The sequence below is a fragment of the Amaranthus tricolor genome, chromosome 9 (assembly GCF_026212465.1).
Source record: "Amaranthus tricolor cultivar Red isolate AtriRed21 chromosome 9, ASM2621246v1, whole genome shotgun sequence".
NCBI lineage: Eukaryota > Viridiplantae > Streptophyta > Magnoliopsida > Caryophyllales > Amaranthaceae > Amaranthus > Amaranthus tricolor.
The window spans coordinates 29,677,019-29,697,619 of record NC_080055.1 but is presented as its reverse complement, the minus strand read 5'-3'; the positions used below and the strand labels follow the sequence as shown (position 1 = coordinate 29,697,619).

The following is a 20,601-nucleotide window of genomic DNA, read 5'->3' as shown; positions in this document are numbered from 1 at the left end:
CCTTCGTTCCAAATTACTTGCAACTTTAGCAGTATTTGCACTATCCACTCATTATCCTTAATTTGTAATTTATTCTAATTTACAAGTTTAAATATAGTCATAAGAGATCTTGTTTGATTTGTCACAATGCAAAGATTATTAAAATCAAATTTTTGTAACTTTTTATTACACAAAATTAGAAATATTAAGAATTAAATTAGTACATTAGACTACTTAAAAAACGTTGCCATTTTGAAATGGAGGAAGTAAATATGTATAAGTGGTTTGATAATATTTGGGTATAATCTAATGAAAACTATTAATTAAAATAGTGTAAATGGTAAGAATTAATAATGAGGGTACAAGAGTCCTTTTAATGCATTGTTTTTTTGTTGACTACAAGCTTCATAAACATAACACATGATTTTAGGTTACATATGATTAGATGAAGTGTACGTTCATAGGTTTGACATACACCCAATCAGAAATTCCAGCAACAACTTGAAATTATTATCCATTAAAAATATTTAAAAGCTTAGTTAAAAGCATTAAACCTTCCATAATTAAATAGATAAGGCTGCTAGAAATAGAATTAGAGCTCAAATCGCTTCAACTTTTCAGTAATCCTTTCAATAGAGGCAGCCTCACCCATCTGTACAAAGTTTGAAACCAAAACACTTTTTAGTTTTTATTGACATTCTAATTTATTCCTTCTAGACTTGTATAGCTTATCTACCATATTTTGAGGCTACTATCAGCTAATGCTTTTGCTACCGGCTTATATTTTTGCTTAAAATTTGAATTAGAATTATTTAGCGCTATGTAAAGAGGAATAATATAATATATAATATATTTTAAGACTACAATCATCAATTTAAGCTTTTTGTTTAATTCGATCTTTGATAATTTACATTGTAAAAAAATTTTCATAAAATAAAAATATGTGTTTAACGTTGCATTATCATGATCCGTTTATATAAAATTGAAAAACATACATACATTATGTTTTCGATCATAAAATAATATATTAAATTGAGAGCTTTAGTAATTATATAAATGAAAATTAATTTACAATAAATGAGATCATTTTTGGGTACTTAATTTAGGGATTTGTTTTTTTTTTTTTTTTTGCCTTGATCCTTATTTGTCACATTCTAATTATTACGAATCACATATATATATAGATCAATTTTGTACTTCTTTATTATTACAAAAAATTCACTAAATTATTATGAACAATCGATATATATACTGATATAGTTATGGGCACGTATAAGCTATTCTATAGCACATGGCTCATAAATATAAGGAATCTCAAATATTAATTTATTTTTGCTTTAATTTAGTTGCTCCTAAAGATTATTATGCATTTTCATCTTGCCTTTATCGAAATTATATATGTAATGAAATATTTATATCTATGTAATGACAATTGTGTATGTATATGTAATGATACTTTTAAATTTTTTTATTCGGAGTAACTTCCGTAGATGGTGAGAATAAGTAAAAGAAAAAAACTTCAACCACTCGATAAATTTATTGATACTTTATGTTAAATTTATTATATTTATGTAATTAGAAAAATTAGTATATCTATGTAATTAGCAAAATATAGTAAAAAATTAATACCTGAGCGTGTACGGTGTGAAAGACGGTATTTTCAGCCGCAGAATAACTAGCATCCACAACTTCAGCATTTTCCTCATTGAGAATACGAACCACCTCAGTGAATACAAATTGGTACTCTACAGCAGTAATTAGATTGACTACTAGGGCACTCCCATTTTCATTCACTTCTATTTGGACTGACAAGTTTCTGCCGCTCCCGCTGCCACTTTCGCCACCTTGTGAGGCTCCACCTCCAAGCAAACCATCCCTAGTTTGCCTCAGATTGTCCACGTTCCCTTGTAGTTGCCTTATATAATTTGCTGCATCATCTATTTGATCCGGAATTGCCTGCATGTAATATTAATTTATATCCATGCATCTTTACTTTTAACGGCTCTCTTTAAATCAGACATATTTCAAGTCCAACCCATTAATTAAAGATTAATGTCTACTTACTATATTCTTAATGCCTACTAACATTTTCCTTAATACTTACTTACTTACCGTACTCTTAATACCTACTTTCAATATCTTACATGTATACTTATATTATTCTTAATGCCTACTTACAATATTTTAAAAAATATATAATGAGTTGGCCCATTTAGAGACACAAGAATCTCACATTAATCTGTTAGCAATGTTTACAATAGTTGTAACATACAAGAATACCATGCATGTACAATAACTAACCCTTGAGCTACGACAGTAAATTGCAATCGACACAAGAAGAGTTACCATCATCACCGTCCTTCTAAACTATATACTTAGGAGAATTAGGAGATAATTAATTAACCAAACATTAGTTTAGGATTTTGGTTCAATTGGTTTCTTGACGTTATCAAATCTAGGCTGATGTGGCGAAAGTTTAGAGGTTTGATCGAATCTCATCGTCTACTCCTCATTTCTAAGTGGAAAGTTTAGAGGCATTCATTTAAGGATGCTTGATATATAGAGTATATTAACTTAAGCTTTTAACTGATTTAATTGCTTGATATTTTCGTGTACGTTAACATATAGAATGAATAACATGCCTGTACAATTATTAATTCAAGACTCAAGAGCCACCAGTTTATAGTGTAGCAAATTTAAGGGAATAAGAGTTGAGGAAATTTCTAACCTATAATTATAGCAAAAAGATATCTATACATTAAACAAAAACTAAAAGGCTTAATAATCTCAAATTATAACGATTTGTATATGTACGTATGATTAGCTAGCCTTAACCTTAAAACATGACCTAATAAACTAGAATCAATAGACGACTCATTACTTTTTGTAGGAAAAAAAAAGACTTACGATCAAAATTAAATTAAACAAATACAATTCAAATGAATTGCATGTTAATTGTTATCTCCACAAAAATACTTTTAAATTCACACCATATAATTTTAAAACTCTTATTTATTTAATTCATATGATATAAACTCAAAGGGCTGAAATAATAATGACAAAAAAATTAAAATTAAAATGAGCGTAACGGGGAAGAATATAAAGAGAGAGAGATTAGACCCTTTGAAAGGAAGCATCTTGAGGGACAAGAGAATTGAGTTGAGAATATAGATCTCTCATTTGGTTTCTTCTATCTTTCTCCATAGCTGCCCTATTTCTTTTGGATGAGCTAGATTTCTTGTTCATAATTATTCACTAATTAGCTACCCAATTATATTCTCTAAAATACTTATATATGCCCTAACTTCTAAGTATATATGTATTTTATATGTTTTAAAATTCAAGCAAGGGGACTAAGTTATTTATAAGAAAACAAAAGTGCATGTATACTGGTGAGTGTGAATGGAGTAAACAGAAAAATGTCCTTTACACTATTTTATAGTGTGAAAATAAGAGAAATATCATTAGTTGCAATGTACTAATTATCAATGTACTCCTAGCTAGTCTCCTATCATGTACTTGTGCATGTGATGAGAGTATCATAGATCATCTATTAATTACATGCACATAGGTTGTAATCTCTTCATGATCTTATAATATAATAAATTAATAATATAAGTTTAATGATCGGAACAAATTAAATAAGTTGAACTCAAATTTTATAATTCACTTCGTCGTAAATAAATAATTTAAATAAAAACAAGAAAATTTATAAAAAAAATTATTTTATTTTTATTAGAAAATAAGGTGAAAAGGGAATGATGATGATAATATGATTAATAGGACTATTATTTTACCTACTTTTGATAGATTATATAATATATATTAGGGCTTTAACCATTAGTTTAATCTTTTAATTAGTTGATTTTTTAACAAGGCAACATAATAAAAGAAAAGGGTCACAACTTCAAATCTCATTTACTCCTCATATTAATTGAAATATCTTACACCAACTTTTAGATATAAATTGCACGAATAAATGCTTTGTTTGATGATAAAATATTAATTTAATACACTTAACACATAGTGTTTAAGGTCTTTTCCTTTCACTCTTATGATAAGAGTTCATTTATCATTGTCTATAGAAAAAGTTGATCCCCACATCATCTTTAGATTCTCTAATTTACCCAAAAAAAAAATTAAACTAACACAAATACTTAAATGAAACGTTCTTATGGTGAGAGTATTTCTATTGAATAAGTCTACTATGGCACACTAATATTAGTGTAAACCAACATTTACACTCCCCTCTGTTCCACTCTTACACTCTTACGTTCCACCCCAGGCCACTTCACTCCACTCTATTCTACATTACTCTTATATTCTTACACTCCACTCCACTCCACTCCACTCTACTCTTAAAAAATTTTTAAAATTAAAATATTAAAATATAAAATTAAAAGTAAAAAAATTTAAAATTAAAAAATTTTAAAAATTAAAAATTTAAAAATTAAAATTAAGATTAAAAAATTTAAAAATTTAAAAAATTTTAAAATTAAAAAAATTTAAAAATTAAATATTAAAAATTAAAAAATTAAAAATTAAAATTAAAATTATTTTTATCAAATTTTTTTTTTTTCCAAATGCTTTGGAATATGTAATAAATAGTGAAGAGAGTAGGAATAGGAGTATTAAAAGTTGGTCCACACTCCATACTGTTATAGTGTGCACCAAATCCACAAAAGAGTTTCTCATCTCTATTAGGCTGATCCATGTATATTTTGTGTGTTAAAAAATGATCAATTACAGTTTTAAAGTGACTAATTAGAGAAATAAGCTAATTATATGATATTGTCTCATGGCAACACAGTCTCATACAAGATGAACCGAAGTAACACTAATTCTTATATGAAATGGTCTTATTTATAACCCCACAACCCTACCTTATACTCCCGAATCCCACATATAACCCATACCTTTAGGCCCAAATACAAAACCCACTAATATTTCTGGCCTACACCACATAATATCCACAAGCCTTCTTAGCCATAAACCCCACTCTCAATGGATATTTGATTGCGGGGCAACTTATACAATGACTTTTGATCCCCGTGATTTTTTATCAACCCATCCTACTAACCGAACTCATATCCAGACAGCTAATGGGGAATGTGTACCGGTTGACCAAGCTGGGCCTATCAATATTTCTCCTTCTCTTCATCTTAAAAATTGTTTGTTAATCTCCAGTCCGTCTCATAAATTATTGTCTGTTAATCAGTTAACCAAGGAAATGAATTGTACTGTGCTCCTAACCTCTGAAAATTGTATTGTGCAGGATGCTCAGACAGGAACGATCATTGGGCGTGGTACTGAACAAAGTGGACTATAATATGTCGATGGGGTGATTCAAAATAGTAGTGCAATGCTTGCTCACGGATCTCCTGCTCACCAATTGTGGACTTGGCATCGTCGTTTAGGTCATCCGTCCCTAGGTTATCTAAAATGAATTTTTCCTTCTCTTCATAGTTGTACTACGTCCCTAGATTGTGAAACTTGTGTACTGGCTAAAAGCCATAAACATTCCTATTTTCCCAGTTATACTCGTGCTCTCAAACCGTTTGATTTAGTACATTCTGATGTATGGGGGCCAGCTCCACATATTGACTCTCATTGTTTTGCATATTTTGTGTTATTTGTTGATGATTGTTCCCGTATGTGCTGGGTTTATTTCTTAAAACATAAATCTAAAGTTTTTGATGTATTTGTTAAATTCTATAACATGATCCTTACTCAATTCCATGCAAAACCTAAGATCCTTCGCTCAGATAATGGTGGTGAATATATTTCTGTTGCCATGAAACAAATTTTTCTCAATCATGGTCTTGTCCACCAAACCTCTTGCCCAAACACTCCCCAACAAAAGGGGTTGCTGAACGCAAAAACCGTACGCTGCTTGAGATATCATGAGCTCTCATGTTTGAGGCTCGTATGCCTGTCTGTTTTTGGCTCGAGGCTATTGCTACTGCCACCTATCTCATGAACTGTCTCCCTACTAAAACACTCCATTTCCAAACTCCTCTTGCCACCCTCCATACTTTTACCCTTGTTCCCTCTTCTCATTCCCTTCCTCCTTGCATATTTGGGTGTGTAGTGTATGTCCACCTTCCCTCTAGGGCACGAACCAAGTTTGAACCACGGGCAGTCAAGTGTGTATTTCTTGGGTACGGCATTACTCAGAAGGGCTATCGATGTTATGATCCCCTCCATAACAAACTTTATACCACCATGGATTGTGACTTCTTTGAACAATCTTACTACTATACCCAGCCTCGATCTTAGGGGAGAGTGTGAGTGAGGATCTTAGCTAGTTAATTCATCCCTTAGTTGACAGTCGAGACCCCAAAGAACAAGTAGGCACTACCACTGATATTGCCACCGACATTGTCACTAATCCATCTCCTCAGACTACTCAAGTCCTTGAGCATCCGGTAAGGTCGAACAAGAGGTAACACCAAGTTCTCCTCCGCCTTTCATTGATATATCTACTGATGATATTGTGCCAAGTAGTGTTACTGTTCCCAGGAAATATGAATTGCCCCCATGGAGTACAAGAGGAATGTCTCCCAAAAGATATGATCCTGAGTTTGAATCCCAGAAATCCCGATATCCCATTTGTAGACGGGATGATGAACAACTATCACAAACAGCTGTTGCCTTCAATACTTCTCTCTATTCCAGTACTATTCCAAAAAGCACTGAAGAAGCCCTCCGAGATCCGAAGTGGAAACAAGCTATGAATGAGGAGATCATGGCCCTCCAGAAAAACGGGACATGGGAGAAGTGTATGTTACCAAGTACAAGAAGACTGTTGGATGTAAATGGGTTTTTTCGGTCAAGTATCATGCTGATGGAACTATTGAGAGGTATAAAGCGAGGCTTGTCGCGAAAGGGTACACACAAACATACGGGATAGACTACTCAGAAACATTCTCACCTGTGGCTAAAATCGATACTATCCGACTCCTCTTCTCTATAGCAGCAAACAAATAATGGCCCCTATATCAGTTTGATGTGAAAAATGCCTTCCTGCATGGGGAGATTGAAGAAGAAGTTTATATGAAACCTTCACCAGGTTACTCAGATGAATATAACCAAGGGGAAGGGTGTAAACTAAAAAAAACGCTCTACGGTTTGAAACAATCTCCAAGGGCGTGGTTTGGAAGATTCACTACAGCAATGAAGGGATTTGGATACAGAAAGAGCAACTCAAACCACTCTCTATTTCTCAGGAAGAGTAGAAATCAAATTACATGTCTCGTTATCTATGTTGAAGATATGGTGATTACTGGGAACAACGCTAAGAAAATTGATCGGCTCAGGAACAAATTATTCCATGAATTTGAGATGAAGGATTTGGGACAATTGAAATACTTTCTTGGAATAGAGGTTTTAAGATCAAAGAAGGGGATATTCATTAATCAGAGAAAGTACACCCTAGATCTCCTGGCAGAAGTAGGCATGATAGACTGTAAACCGGCAGAGGCTCCTATGGTAGCTAATCATGGTCTGCAAATTGTTGAAGGGACAGAAATGGCAGATCAAGATCGTTATAGAAGGATGGTAGGGAAACTGATCTATTCATCTCACACGAGACCAGATATCGCCTATGCAGTAGGAGTTGTAAGTAAGTTCATGCATCGACCTCAAGTGGAACACATGGCAGCAGTCCTGAGGATCTTGAGATACTTAAAGTGAACCAGTAATAAAGGTATATTCTACTCAAAGAATGACAACCTTGATCTTATCGGTTACACAAATGCAGACTGGGCTGGTGATCGGGATGACAGGAAGTTTACTTCAGGATACTTCACCCTTGTAGGGGGTAATCTGGTCACTTGGAAGAGTAAGAAGCAAAAGGTAATTGCCTTATCCAGTGTTGAAGCAGAATTTAGAGGAATAGCAAAAGGGGTCACAGAGATTCTATGGATCAGAAAACTTTTAGGAGATCCAAATTGCCACCAGACATAGGCAAGTCTTCTATATTGTGATAATAAAGCAACAATAAGCATCTCTGAGAATCCGGTTCAACATGATTGAACGAAACATGTAGAGATTGATCGACATTTTATCAAGGAGAAACTGGAGGACAAGATCATCCGTCTTCCTTTTGTTAGATCGAAAGACCAACTAGCTGACATCCTCACAAAAGTCGTTTCATCAAAGGTCTTCAATAGTACTTTATGCAAGTTAGGCATCGGTGATCCCACGACCTAACTTGAGGGGGAGTGTGGGAAAGTATATATTTCATATATTTAGATTATTCTAGATTATTCTAAATTACCTTAATTAATGTATAGAATATTTAGTTCCCTAGAATAGAAGCTAGTGTTCATGTATATATTGGAGAATGGTTTACTCCTTGAATATACAAAAAGTATTCCTAAAATCCTAATTTTCGCAACTGTTTAATCTTCAGCGAAAGTTTAGAGGTTTGATCGAATCTGATCATCTACTCCTCCTTTCTAAGTGGAAAGTTTAGAGGCATTCATTTAAGGATGCTTGATATATAGAGTATATATACTTAAGCTTTTAACTGATTTAATTGCTTGACATTTCGTGTACGTTAACATAGAGAATGAATAACATGCATGTACAATTATTAATTCAAGAGTCAAGAGTCACCAGTTCATAGTGTAAAAAAATTAAGGGAATGAGAGTTGAGGAAATTTCTAACCTATAATTATAGCAAAAAGATATTTATACATTAAACAAAAACTAAAAGGCTTAATGATCTCAAATTAAACGATTTGTATACGTACGTATGATTAGCTAGCCTTAACCTTAAAACATGACCTAATTAACTAGAATTAATAGACGACTTATTACTTTTTGTAGGAAAAAAAAAGACTTACGATCAAAATTAAATTAAACAAACACAATTCAAATGAATTGTTTATTGTTATCTCCACAAAAATACTTTTAAATTTACACCATATAATTTTAAAACTCTTATTTATTTAATTCATATGATATAAACTCAAAGGGCTGAAATAATAATAACAAAAAAATTAAAATTAAAATAAACGTAACGGAGAAGAATATAAAGAGAGAGAGATTAGACCCTTTGAAAGGAAGTATCTTGAGGCACAAGAGAATTGAGTTGAGAATATAGATCTCTCATTTGGTTTCTTCTATCTTTCTGCATGGCTGCCCTATTCCTTTTGGATGAGCTAGAGTTCTTGTTCATAATTATTCACTAATATATGCCCTAACTTCTAAGTATATATGTATGTTATATGTTTTAAAATTCAAGCAAGAGGACTAGTTATTTATAAGAAAACAAAAGTGCATGTATACTGATGAGTGTGAATGGAGTAAACAGAAAAATGTTCTTTACACTATTTTAGAGTGTGAAAATAAGAGAAATCTCTTAGTTGCAATTTACTAATTATCAATATATTTGTGCATGTGATGTGAGTATCCTAGATCATCTATTTATTACATGCACATAGGTTGTAATCTCTTCATGATTTTATAATATAATAAATTAATAATATAAGTTTAATGATCGGAACAAATTAAATAAGTTGAACTCAAATTTTTTAATTCACTTAAATAATTTAAATAAAAACTAGAAAATTTATGAAAAAAATTATTTTATTTTTATTAGAAAATAAGGTGAAAAGGGAATGATGATGATAATATGATTAATACGACTATTATTTTACCTACTTTTGATAGATTATATAACATATATTAGGGCTTTAACCATTAGTTTAATCTTTTAATTAGTTGATTTTTTAACAAGCCAACATAATAAAAAAAAAAAAGGGTCACAACTTCAAATCTCATTTACTCCTCATATTAATTGAAATATCATACATTAACTTTTAGATATAAATTGCACGAATAAATGCTTAGTTTGATGATAAAATATTAATTTAATACACTTAACACATAGTGTTTAAGGTTTTTTTTTCCTTTCACTCTTATGATAAGAGTTCATTTATCATTGTCTATAGAAAAAGTTGATTCCCACGTCATCTTTAGATTCTCTAATTTACCCAAAAAAAAATTTGAACTAACACAAATTCTTAAATGAAATGGTCTTATGGTGAGACTATTTCTATTGAAAAAGTCTACTATGGCACACTAATATTAGTGTGAGCCAACATTTACACTCCCCTCTGCTCCACTCTTACACTCTCACGTTCCACCCCACTTCACTTCACTCTACTCTACATTACTCTTATATTCTTACACTCCACTCCACTCTACTCTTAAAAAAAAATTTTAAATGAAAATATTAAAAAATAAAATTAAAATTAAAAAAATTTTAAAATTTTAAAATTAAAAATGAAAAATTTAAAAATTAAAATTAAAAATTAAAAAAATAAAAATAAAATTATTTTTTTCAATTTTTTTTTTTCCAAATGCTTTGGAATATGTAATAAATAGTGAAGAGAGTACGAATAGGAGTGTTAAAAGTTGGTCCACACTGTTTTAGTGTGCACCAAGTCCACAAAAGAGTTTCTCATCTCTATTAAGTTGCTCCATGTATATTTAGTGTGTTAAAAAATGATCAATTACAGTTTTAAAGTGATTAATTAGAGAAATAAGCTAATTATATGATACCGTCTCATGGTAAGACAGTCTCATACAAGATGAACTGAAGTAACACTAATTCTTATATGAAACGGTCTAATGGTAAAATCATCTCTGAACGGTTGTATTTTATCTAGCAGGCAATTTGGGCCGCTAACGGGCTTTTATTCGGAGGTGTGGGGCAGCTAGATATGTTCCATTAGTTGTCAAATGGATGCCTCAACAATTGTGACTTGACCATGGTCATCCATTGTCTATGCATTTATATGTAAAATGTAAATTGTAAATTGATGTCGCATTTGTCACATACAAGCAGGAATAATATGTGACAGCAACAAACAATGGGAACAACTTGAAACAGCTCACGTATGAACTTAATTTAGGGTATTTACCAATTTAAGTTTCACACTTTCATGAATTATTCAGAATTATTCTCTGCTTTTAGATATTGTGTGCATCCAATTAAATGCTATGAAATAACGTTTTTTAGTCACCGGCCATATGAAACTCGCTTAATTCTATATTAATTACGTTGATTATTTATATACTAATATAATTCGTATAATGCATTTGGTTTTTAATATTAATATCCAACCTCTGGTTTATAGTATAGTTGCTACACTTACATACTAACTACTATTCCTCGATTATTATTGTTTTACTCATGATTTTTTATATATAAGAAAAATTATAGTAAAGTGAAATAATGTTAACTTTTTATAATTTTCTATTGCGCGGAATAAAGATAGCTAGGGTCAAAATGATACATCAAAAAGCATAAAAACAAGAAGTGTAGCAATTATTTGAATCAAAGAAAGTATTTAGTAACCCGTTTTAGATCAATCAATACAATTTAATTGATTAAATACCTTTTAAATGTACAAATTTTTTCAAGATTTTTAGTTAGTTGTATGATGATATCATTATAATCATAGTTATAATTATAGTCATCAATTGAGTATCCCGCACAAGTTAGGGTACTGAGGGAGGAGGGTAGTGGGCATATCATAATACCCTTGTCCTCTTCAAGGAAAGGGCAAGTAAGAATGCGCAAATGCAAATAATTTCAAAAAATAGATTCCTATAAAGATAAGAAAAAGTAATACACGACACATCTAAAAAGACACCTATAGAATATGCAACATACTATATTTTTAAAGTCCTGTGATTGTAATTACTAGAATTGGATATTGATATTTTATGGCTAATGTATAAAAAAAATATATAATTAGTTGAGATTTTATTTAATTTGTTTTATTACATATATATCATCCTATATCATTAACTTTTAATAATTTTAAGTTTTATATAACTGAATATATAAATTATCAAAATAACTTTAAATAGCATTAAAAGATGACTTGGTGCCACTAAAAAAGAACATAGAAGTACTTGAGAGTATTAGAATAATATATTTTATTTAATAGAATATCTTGTATAATCAATAGGATTGTATAGAATATTATGTGCCTATGTGGATATTTAGTTTCCTAAACTATAAATTGTATCTTTGTATATAATATCATTCCAATTTAATGAGAATGCAACCATTCAACCAAATTATTCTTTTACTAATTCCTCCGATTATTAATTGAAAAACTAGTCTTAAAATATATTATTAGTTAATACTGTGTGATGAAATAAAATTAGCGGAGGAATTATATTTTCTTCCTAATTGAGTTGTGTTGACCGACATATTATACGTTGCATGTGAGTCACAAGCATGGATGTGAAACCAACAATGGCAAAAACTACGAGAACAAATTAAAGGATTCGATAAGCTAAGGACCACCACATTGCCGTAAAGCCATGTTCCACTTGATTTCAAGATTCACAAAGTCACGCGCAAATCTAATATATACGAATAATATATACTGGTATAAGATAGGTTGAATAACGAGCAAAATAACAAGAGGTCGGGCTGACAAAGGCTCGACCTCCGCAACTCACTCTTGTGGTCCATTGTTTAAGTTTGGTAATGAAGGTTTTGAGTATATATTTGGTAGTTAAATGAAACTTTAATATAGGTTTAAGTTTTCTTATCAACAACTTATATCATAATTTTGTTTTTTATATTTTCGGTCTATTAATTTTTATTTTATGGATTTGCTAGCCGAAAGCACACCTTTGTATAATTGCTGAAAAAACTCAGTTACTTTTCTTTGATTTTATATGTTTCACTATTATTAATATTAATAAGAATTTTAATCAAAATAACCCGATCGTGCAAAACTCTTCCACAATTTCTGTCTCCTCTCATGCACTATGCTCTCCTAGGCAGCTATAGTGCTCGCCCAAGCACTCTTCCACGACCCTCTTCTCAAGATTTTCTCTCCCAAATGATGGCAAAAGCAACCCTCTTTGCAAGACTTGTGATGTCATGCACTTGTAATTGTTAAGCCGTGATAATTTGTCATATAATTGCACTGTGGCCTACTCGGGTGGACAAGGAACATATGTGGATTTGACCCACAAACCCACGAGTCAAGAGCGTTTTCATGCACATACATTTAGTGAGATTTATTGTTTTCCAAAACCATACGGTAGTAGGAAGATTAGCCCTCCCAATATATATGCAAGTCCACAGCCCACTATTTTATCGATGTCGGATCTTGTCTCACATGTGAAGTATTTTCAACAGTAATAACATATACAGCTAGTCTCTTGAGAGACGTATTTCAAACCCAGTTCATTAAAGATTAATACGTATATATCATATTCTTAATGCCTACTTACATTATTCTTAATGTTTACTTGTCGTATTTTTAATGCCTACTTTCAATATTATAAATGCCTTTACATCATTCTTAATACCTGCATAAAATATTTTAAAAAATATATAATGGATCAGCCCAATTAGAGATGTTCTCTCATATACTCTCTCACAAGAATTTGTCTAACATATACTGTCCATTGCCCTATTTTTCATAAGTGTATTACGTTATACTCTCTTTTTCAGAGGAAGCATCTTATTTTTATTTTGAACGATTTCACAATAAAAATCATATATATTTCTTAGTTAGAACGATATTAATGGTTTATATTTGGTTGAGCACCACTATATTCTCAATCGATAATTTTTATATCCATCCATTTATGCTTCCTTAATATATGAACAAAAATTAATGAGACGAATGATATAAAATTGAAGGAATTATATGTATTTTGATAATTAATTCAAGTGAAAAATATGTTTAATTACAATTTAAAATAATTTTGTTGAAGATGATGGCGCACACAAGCTTACATTTCCATTCACTTACTTTCCCTATGCATAAATTGTTGTATGAGATGGTCTCTACATATTATAATATGAGCTCATTGTTTGAGGTCGTCTCATCAAGCTGAGAGACAATCTCTCACAAAAGTGTCTATTTCCATATTATGTATATACTGTAATTTTCTGATACTTTCATATTGTGTATAATCTTTAATGCATAATTAATACTACTCTATTTGTTTCTTTTTTCACTTTACCTTTTATAATCTTTTCAAAGCAAATTTTAAATTTATATATCTCTAAAAATGTGTCATGATATATAATAGAAAAAAAACTATACATTAAAACAAATCTAACAAATTTCATATTTATATATCTTCAATATAGCCTTCAAAAACTTAATTAAAATTAACTTCTAAAGTCTAAAATGGACAAAAAAAAAAACATGAAAGGAGTACATTTTCATAGCCCATAAGTCATTAATAATTAGGATTTAGGACCAAACCTAACATCTTTATTATTCTCTGATAAGTGGTGAATTGGTGACCATCCAAACCAAAACTCACATTTTTGTCAAATCTAACTTAGTTGGCTCCATTATATTCTGTCGCATTATTATGCGATGTAAATTTAATTTTTGTCTTTTTTTATGAGTAATAAGCGACACAAAGACTAATGAATAATAGGAATATTTAATGAAACTATTTGAATAATACCGAAATAGAAAATTACAAACAAATAAAAATAAAAAAAAAATTGTAGAAACATTTCTTCAAAAAATATGATAAAGTAAAAGTGACGACAAACAAAAAAACAATAATTTTGAAGGGATAAAAGAAGATCCATCCACTATGAAACATTATCAATATAGGGGGCTGATACATCTATAAATAGATAAAAGGATAGTGTTACATTTATGGTTAACCTTACCATCCATATATGCTAACCTTACCATCCATATATGCTAGTTGCTAGTTTGTGGAGTTGATCTGCTCTATTAAAATTGTTATATTACACTTAAAAATTTTGAGTTTATTTATAGCTATTTGGGTTTGACTAACTGTATCATAACTTAATTAGTTGGGCCTATTACATTTTGTTAATTAGTTGAATTTATTTATTTTACTAATTGTATAAGACAGTTATTATATATATATATATATATATATATATATATATATATATATATATATATATATATATATATATATATATATATATATATATATATATATATATATATATATATATATATATTGATATTTTGTAAATTACCTTTATTGATTGTAAATTAACTTAATTAAATATCACCCAAACAAACATATAAAACCAATAACGACTTTCATGTGGAAGGACTAGTGACAAGTAATCAGAAGAACTAAATCTCCTAACCTCAAAATCCTTAGTTTAATCATTGCTACTAACAACAAAACAATCAAAAATCTAATGAAATTTTTTTGTTCAAATCAACTTTTTCATCTCACTTAATAAATCCAATTTTACTTTAGGTCATTTTATTATTGTTTGACTAATCAATTACTAGAGCCGGTCAACAAGTCAATTTTAGCACAAGGTCAAATTCTTTAAAACAAAATTTGTGAGTGATACAGAATAATCATAAATTAGTGTAGTGGTTGAAAATTTTTTCTGTATGACACGAGTTTAACTCTTATCGGCCTTAAAAATTTTGAGTGATAGCATTGGACATGTAATGATAGTTACTTGCTTTTTTCCCTCCAAATTCATCCAATTCATTTCTATTATCCAAAATTCATAATGGCTCAACAAGTACAATCTTTTCTTGTGATTATGTAAATTCTTTGCTTTTATATTACCCTATTTGTGGTTTCACTTTGTTAGTACTATATACTTCATAACTTTCTAAGAAGTAGGTTGCAAGTTGCAATGCTAGTGGTAAGAATATATACCCATCAGTTCTGTGTACAAAAAATTAGGGCATAAATTACCCAAATCTATCACTACCTCATCATTAATGAACACAGCCTCATCTAAATCTTCCTCCAAAGTAGAAAGAAAAATTATAAAGAAGAATAGAAGAACCTAAATGAAATTTCTTTACTCCCAACTCAATTCACTTGTCCATCAAGATGCTTCTTCTTCATCAAGGGTCACTTTCTCTTTCTCTATCTCTTTGAATTGAGTTTTGCAATGTTAATATTTCCTCTATTTTTATATATTAAATTTCTTTTTAAGGATAAAATGTAGGAAACTCAATAAAATGATGACAAGAAGTTTTGTATGAGACCGTCTTACCGTGAGATAAGATCGTACAACCAGCCCATTAACCAAAACAAAATCAAAAACAATAAAATTTGAATTCTACAGAGAACAGTTTTTTTCTAAAAGACTTTAGGCTGACCCAATTGAGGTCGTCTCATGGTAAAACGATCTCAATAAAGAATTAGTAAATGATAAAATATGTATCAAATGTATGGTTTTATTTATATTCAAATTCAAATACTCTATACTATATTTAAACCCACGTGAATATATAACATATTATGGGCCATGGGATATAATTATGAATTTAAGTTTTTAATTCACTTTTAAAAAATATTTTTAGTTGAGTTAATTTCTTAACAGAGTATTAGAAGCTCACACGACAAAAAAGGTCGTGACTTTAAGTCTTCAACCCTGTATTTGAAGTGAAACACTTAACGTCAAATATATAGACTACACTAACATCATTTTTTTGCAGAAGCCCTTAAGTCTTCCAGATCAAATTGATAAAGAGACAGAATACGTGAAGAAATTGAAGGAAAATGTAGTAAATTTAAAGGGATAAAAGGACAATTTAACGGCATCAAATAGTAGTTACAATAGTGAGAGTAGCAGTAGATGTAGATCAAAAAGTTACAGATTCAATTCAGGAGTTGAAATAGAGATCTATGAGAAAGGAAGAGCAATAGAAGTAATATTGGTAACTGGGTTAGAATGTCAATTTGTTTTCACAGAAGCTCTTCGTATTATTCATGATGAACATGCTGAGATCGTTAATGCTAGTTATTCTGTCAATGGTAACATTGTTTTTCACACCATTCATGCACAGGTAAATACTATGGACTACTTATGTACTTCCGTCTTCTTTTCTGAAATACTCGCTAGTCGCTACATAAGGAATTTGACACTATCAAAATAATACATTGAATTGCGTAAAAAAGTCAAATATAGTAAGTATAGTGGAACGGAGAAAGTATATATATATATATATATATATATATATATATATATATATATATATATATATATATATATATATATATATATATATATATATATATATATATATATATATATATATATATATATATATATATATATATATATATATATATATATATATATATATATATATATATATATATACATACCGTCGTCTCTCAAATTGGAATTAGTTGCTACAGTTGCATAGTACTTCCTATGTTCCTTTATGTTTGTTCAATTTATTTTTTACACGTTTTTGAAAGTAAATTTTAAGCCTTAATATCTTTAGGCATACATTATAAAAAATTATAAAAATTATACTTCATTTAAAAAAACTTTAAATCAAGATAAATTTAACAAGATTTTACACAAATATATTTTATCTTTAAAATATATTTTAAAAATCTATTTTAAATTTCTTTCTTCTAAAATGAAAAAATTTAAAAGTGAACTAATAAAGGAAAACAGAGAAAATACTACTATTGTCTACTAATTGATTAACATTTACTTTTTTATATTAGGATGTAGGAATCTTTGGTGTTAAATGCACGTAGCTAATTAACTATTTATTATTAATTAATTCACTCAAAATACATCAAAATAATTAATAAATTAAAAAACACTCAATTATTATTAGGTGTGTGTACTTTGACCAAACTATATTTACATTTATCAACAATAATAATTAGAAAGTACTGAAAGTGAAGAAGAATACTTAGTATTTTGAGTTAACAACCACATAACCCCAAGTAATTTAGTGTACGTATTGTGACTAGACTAGAATAGTTAGATATATCATACCATATTATATTATTACGTAAATCTTGTATATAGCAAGAGTCTGAACCAAAGAAAAGGTAGGAAGAATATCTCTTCTTTATAGATAGGAAGGGGATGGGGTGCTTAAGTAGGGAGGCATTAGTTGTTGAGAAGAGGACGAAGGATTTGAAAATATCTTAGTTAACAAAATAAACTTAAATCGCAGTAGTCTAACCCTAACTTAACAATCCAATGGAATATGATTTTCATCGTAAATAGTGTTTTATTAACAAACATATAATTAAATTTATTTTCTAGAATAATACAATTTTTTCATGATCTTTCTACAATAATTTCACCTATTGATTAACCATAAATAATCCAAACTTTAGGGGTATTTTCCTGGAGTAAACTTGGATAACCTGATGACCAGCTAAGGTAGGTAATTTACCAAAAAAGTAAATTGAAAAATAATGTAAAATTAGAGAAAAATTTTAAAAATTTACATAAAAAATTTTAAATGATAAAAAATATTAGAATTTTTTTTAACATTTTATTAACACTTTTTTTCAACATTTTATTTTAATTTATCTTTTTTTAAAAAAATAAAACTTGCTATAGCAAGTCATCAGGTTAACGGGTTTACTCTAAGAAATTATTCTCCAAAGTTGAGACTATTAATGCTTAATCAATAGGTGAGATTATTATAGGAAAATCATAAAAAGATCGGATTATTCTAGGTAATTTTTCACTTATTTTAGAAAATTTTTTGACAAATATTTTTGTTGTAGCTACTTTCTGAAAGTCAATGTTTATATAAGTAGTTCATTACGATTTTTTCAATGAGAAACATAAGGAGTATGTATGTTTATAAGTAGTTCATTACAATTTTTTCAATGAGAAACATAAGGAGTACAATATTCTATGTTTCCATGCATTTAAACATTAGTTTGGTTGTTGTAGCAGTATGTATAATAGTTGAAGTGTATATATAAAGAGTAAAACATTATACCAAGAATTCAATTTTTTCCTTGCCTAAATATATATATATATATATATATATATATATATATATATATATATATATATATATATATATATATGGGAGAAATTCAATAAGAAGAGTGTTCGAATTAAGGAAATAAGAAGCATTCGACACTCTTAATTTCAATAAGATAAAACAATGTAAGATCACGATTTTTCTTATCCTTTTCTTATTATCTGTACCCTTCTATATATATATATATATATATATATATATATATATATATATATATATATATATATATATATATATATATATATATATATATATATATATATATATTTTAAATCTTAATATTAAATTGAAATTTTGTTTTTTTTGGATAAATGTTCACAGATTAAGGAGGATTCTACAAGGCATGGAGTGGCAAGGATTACTGAAAGGTTAAAGATGTTTGCCCTTTGATTAATGATTATGTTGAAATATTATCACTAGTCCATGACCATTTACTTAAATTGAATTTGCTCCACCTACTGTTTTTATATGTTTCAATTAGTCATTAAAATAGTTAAAGTCGTATTTTTCTAGTTATATCTCTACTTTTCGTTGTGCTTTGCTGCTTTCTTTAATAATTTTCATGTAGGGAAATATTCCCCATCCTATTTTGTGTCAGTCATGATTTAAATTATTTGATTATATCATTGTCTATACGAATAGTGCAAAATATTGTATGTCTCATCATATTGATTAGATGTATATTTTTCATTCTTATCATAGTTAATCGAAACCAAAAATTGAATACATTAATCCAAATACCAATTTATGCTATTGTCATGACCTCGATCTGAATTATGATAATTGACGATATAGACTATTTAAATCTTCGATTTTACAAATGTCATTACATGACCGACAATAAAGTCTAATTAATTTTCAGCGGTTGATTAATTAATAATTTTATTAATGTCAATTTTGTTATTTATTTACCTCAATTTTTCAATTGCGCAACAATAAATGTTTCAACTATTATTTCACTTGCGCATTAATTATTTTTCTTAAACTTTTCTCTAAATTTTGAATTACCTATACACTTTAAAATATTGAACCCAAAATAAAAAATTGTTTGATAAAGTATATGATAATGTTTATTACATCACTTGAGAGAGTAGAATTATAGAAAGAATAATTGTTTTATCATTATTCTCGTCATAAAACTAACATATTTGACAAAAATATATAATAAAATACATAAGGTTATTTAATCTTTTTAAATTTGACTAGTATATAACTAGTTTTTATTTCTTTGTTGTTTTAATCAAAAAACTTTTAATTTTAATTAAAATGTAATAAATAAATTAAAATCCAAGTGACATAGTATTTGTGCGTATTGGGCTGAGTAATTAATTTATTTTTGTTTGTTTGAAAAAGAAATAAAACTTAAAACTCAAATTTATTTAACTAGAAGTTTGAAAAACCGATGCTTCTTTAAGAAAAAACAAAAGACATGTGAACAAGAAAATGACTTGGGGAATTCTCGTATCACCTCACCTACAGAAAGCCCACGTCTTCGCCCTCACCCTCACCCTCACCCTCACCCTCACCCTCACCCTCGCTTTACGCCTCATAACATTAATTACTCATCATCATGCATAAACTTTCTTCGTTGCATCATTTAGTTAGCTTTGCTGAAATCAGCCTCCATAAAATACATACATTTAACTAAAAACTTAATTTATGTTAAAAATTACAATTCACGTATGTGTCTGGATAACCCAAATAAGAAGATAATTTGATCCATTTTACAAGTTAAACGAAAATAGTAATAAAAGTTACTCGTCAAATTTAAAGAACAATACAATTCTGTTTTGAGACAACTCGCATGTAGTCA

At 29.1% G+C, this 20,601-nt stretch overlaps 1 protein-coding gene across 2 annotated transcripts; it reads right to left on the bottom strand.

Moving 5' to 3' along the window:
* Nucleotides 1-231: 231 nt before the first annotated feature.
* LOC130823595 (transcription factor bHLH162-like) lies at nt 232-9,203 on the bottom strand. 2 transcript variants are annotated; one of them, XM_057688263.1, is made up of 3 exons: nt 9,041-9,203; nt 1,609-1,935; nt 232-631 (listed from the first exon to the last, which is right to left on the bottom strand). In XM_057688263.1, exons 1-3 carry the CDS (start codon nt 9,164-9,166, stop codon nt 572-574), a joined length of 513 nt encoding a protein of 170 aa, XP_057544246.1. In that variant the 5' UTR covers nt 9,167-9,203; the 3' UTR covers nt 232-571. The 2 variants fall into 2 exon arrangements, with proteins under 2 accessions (XP_057544246.1, XP_057544247.1); XM_057688264.1 differs by lacking the exon at nt 9,041-9,203 and adding an exon at nt 3,100-3,373.
* Nucleotides 9,204-20,601: the final 11,398 nt, after the last annotated feature.

Bases quoted from the DNA above. Each gene is read 5' to 3' on its own strand.
- LOC130823595 (XM_057688263.1), bottom strand. From the start codon at position 9,166: ATGAACAAGAACTCTAGCTCATCCAAAAGGAATAGGGCAGCCATGCAG. The intron at 1,936-9,040 runs GTCTAATCTCTC...TATTACATGCAG, and splicing joins AAGATACTTCCTTTCAAAGG to GCAATTCCGGATCAAATAGA. The intron at 632-1,608 runs GTATTAATTTTT...AACTTTGTACAG, and splicing joins TTCACACCGTACACGCTCAG to ATGGGTGAGGCTGCCTCTAT.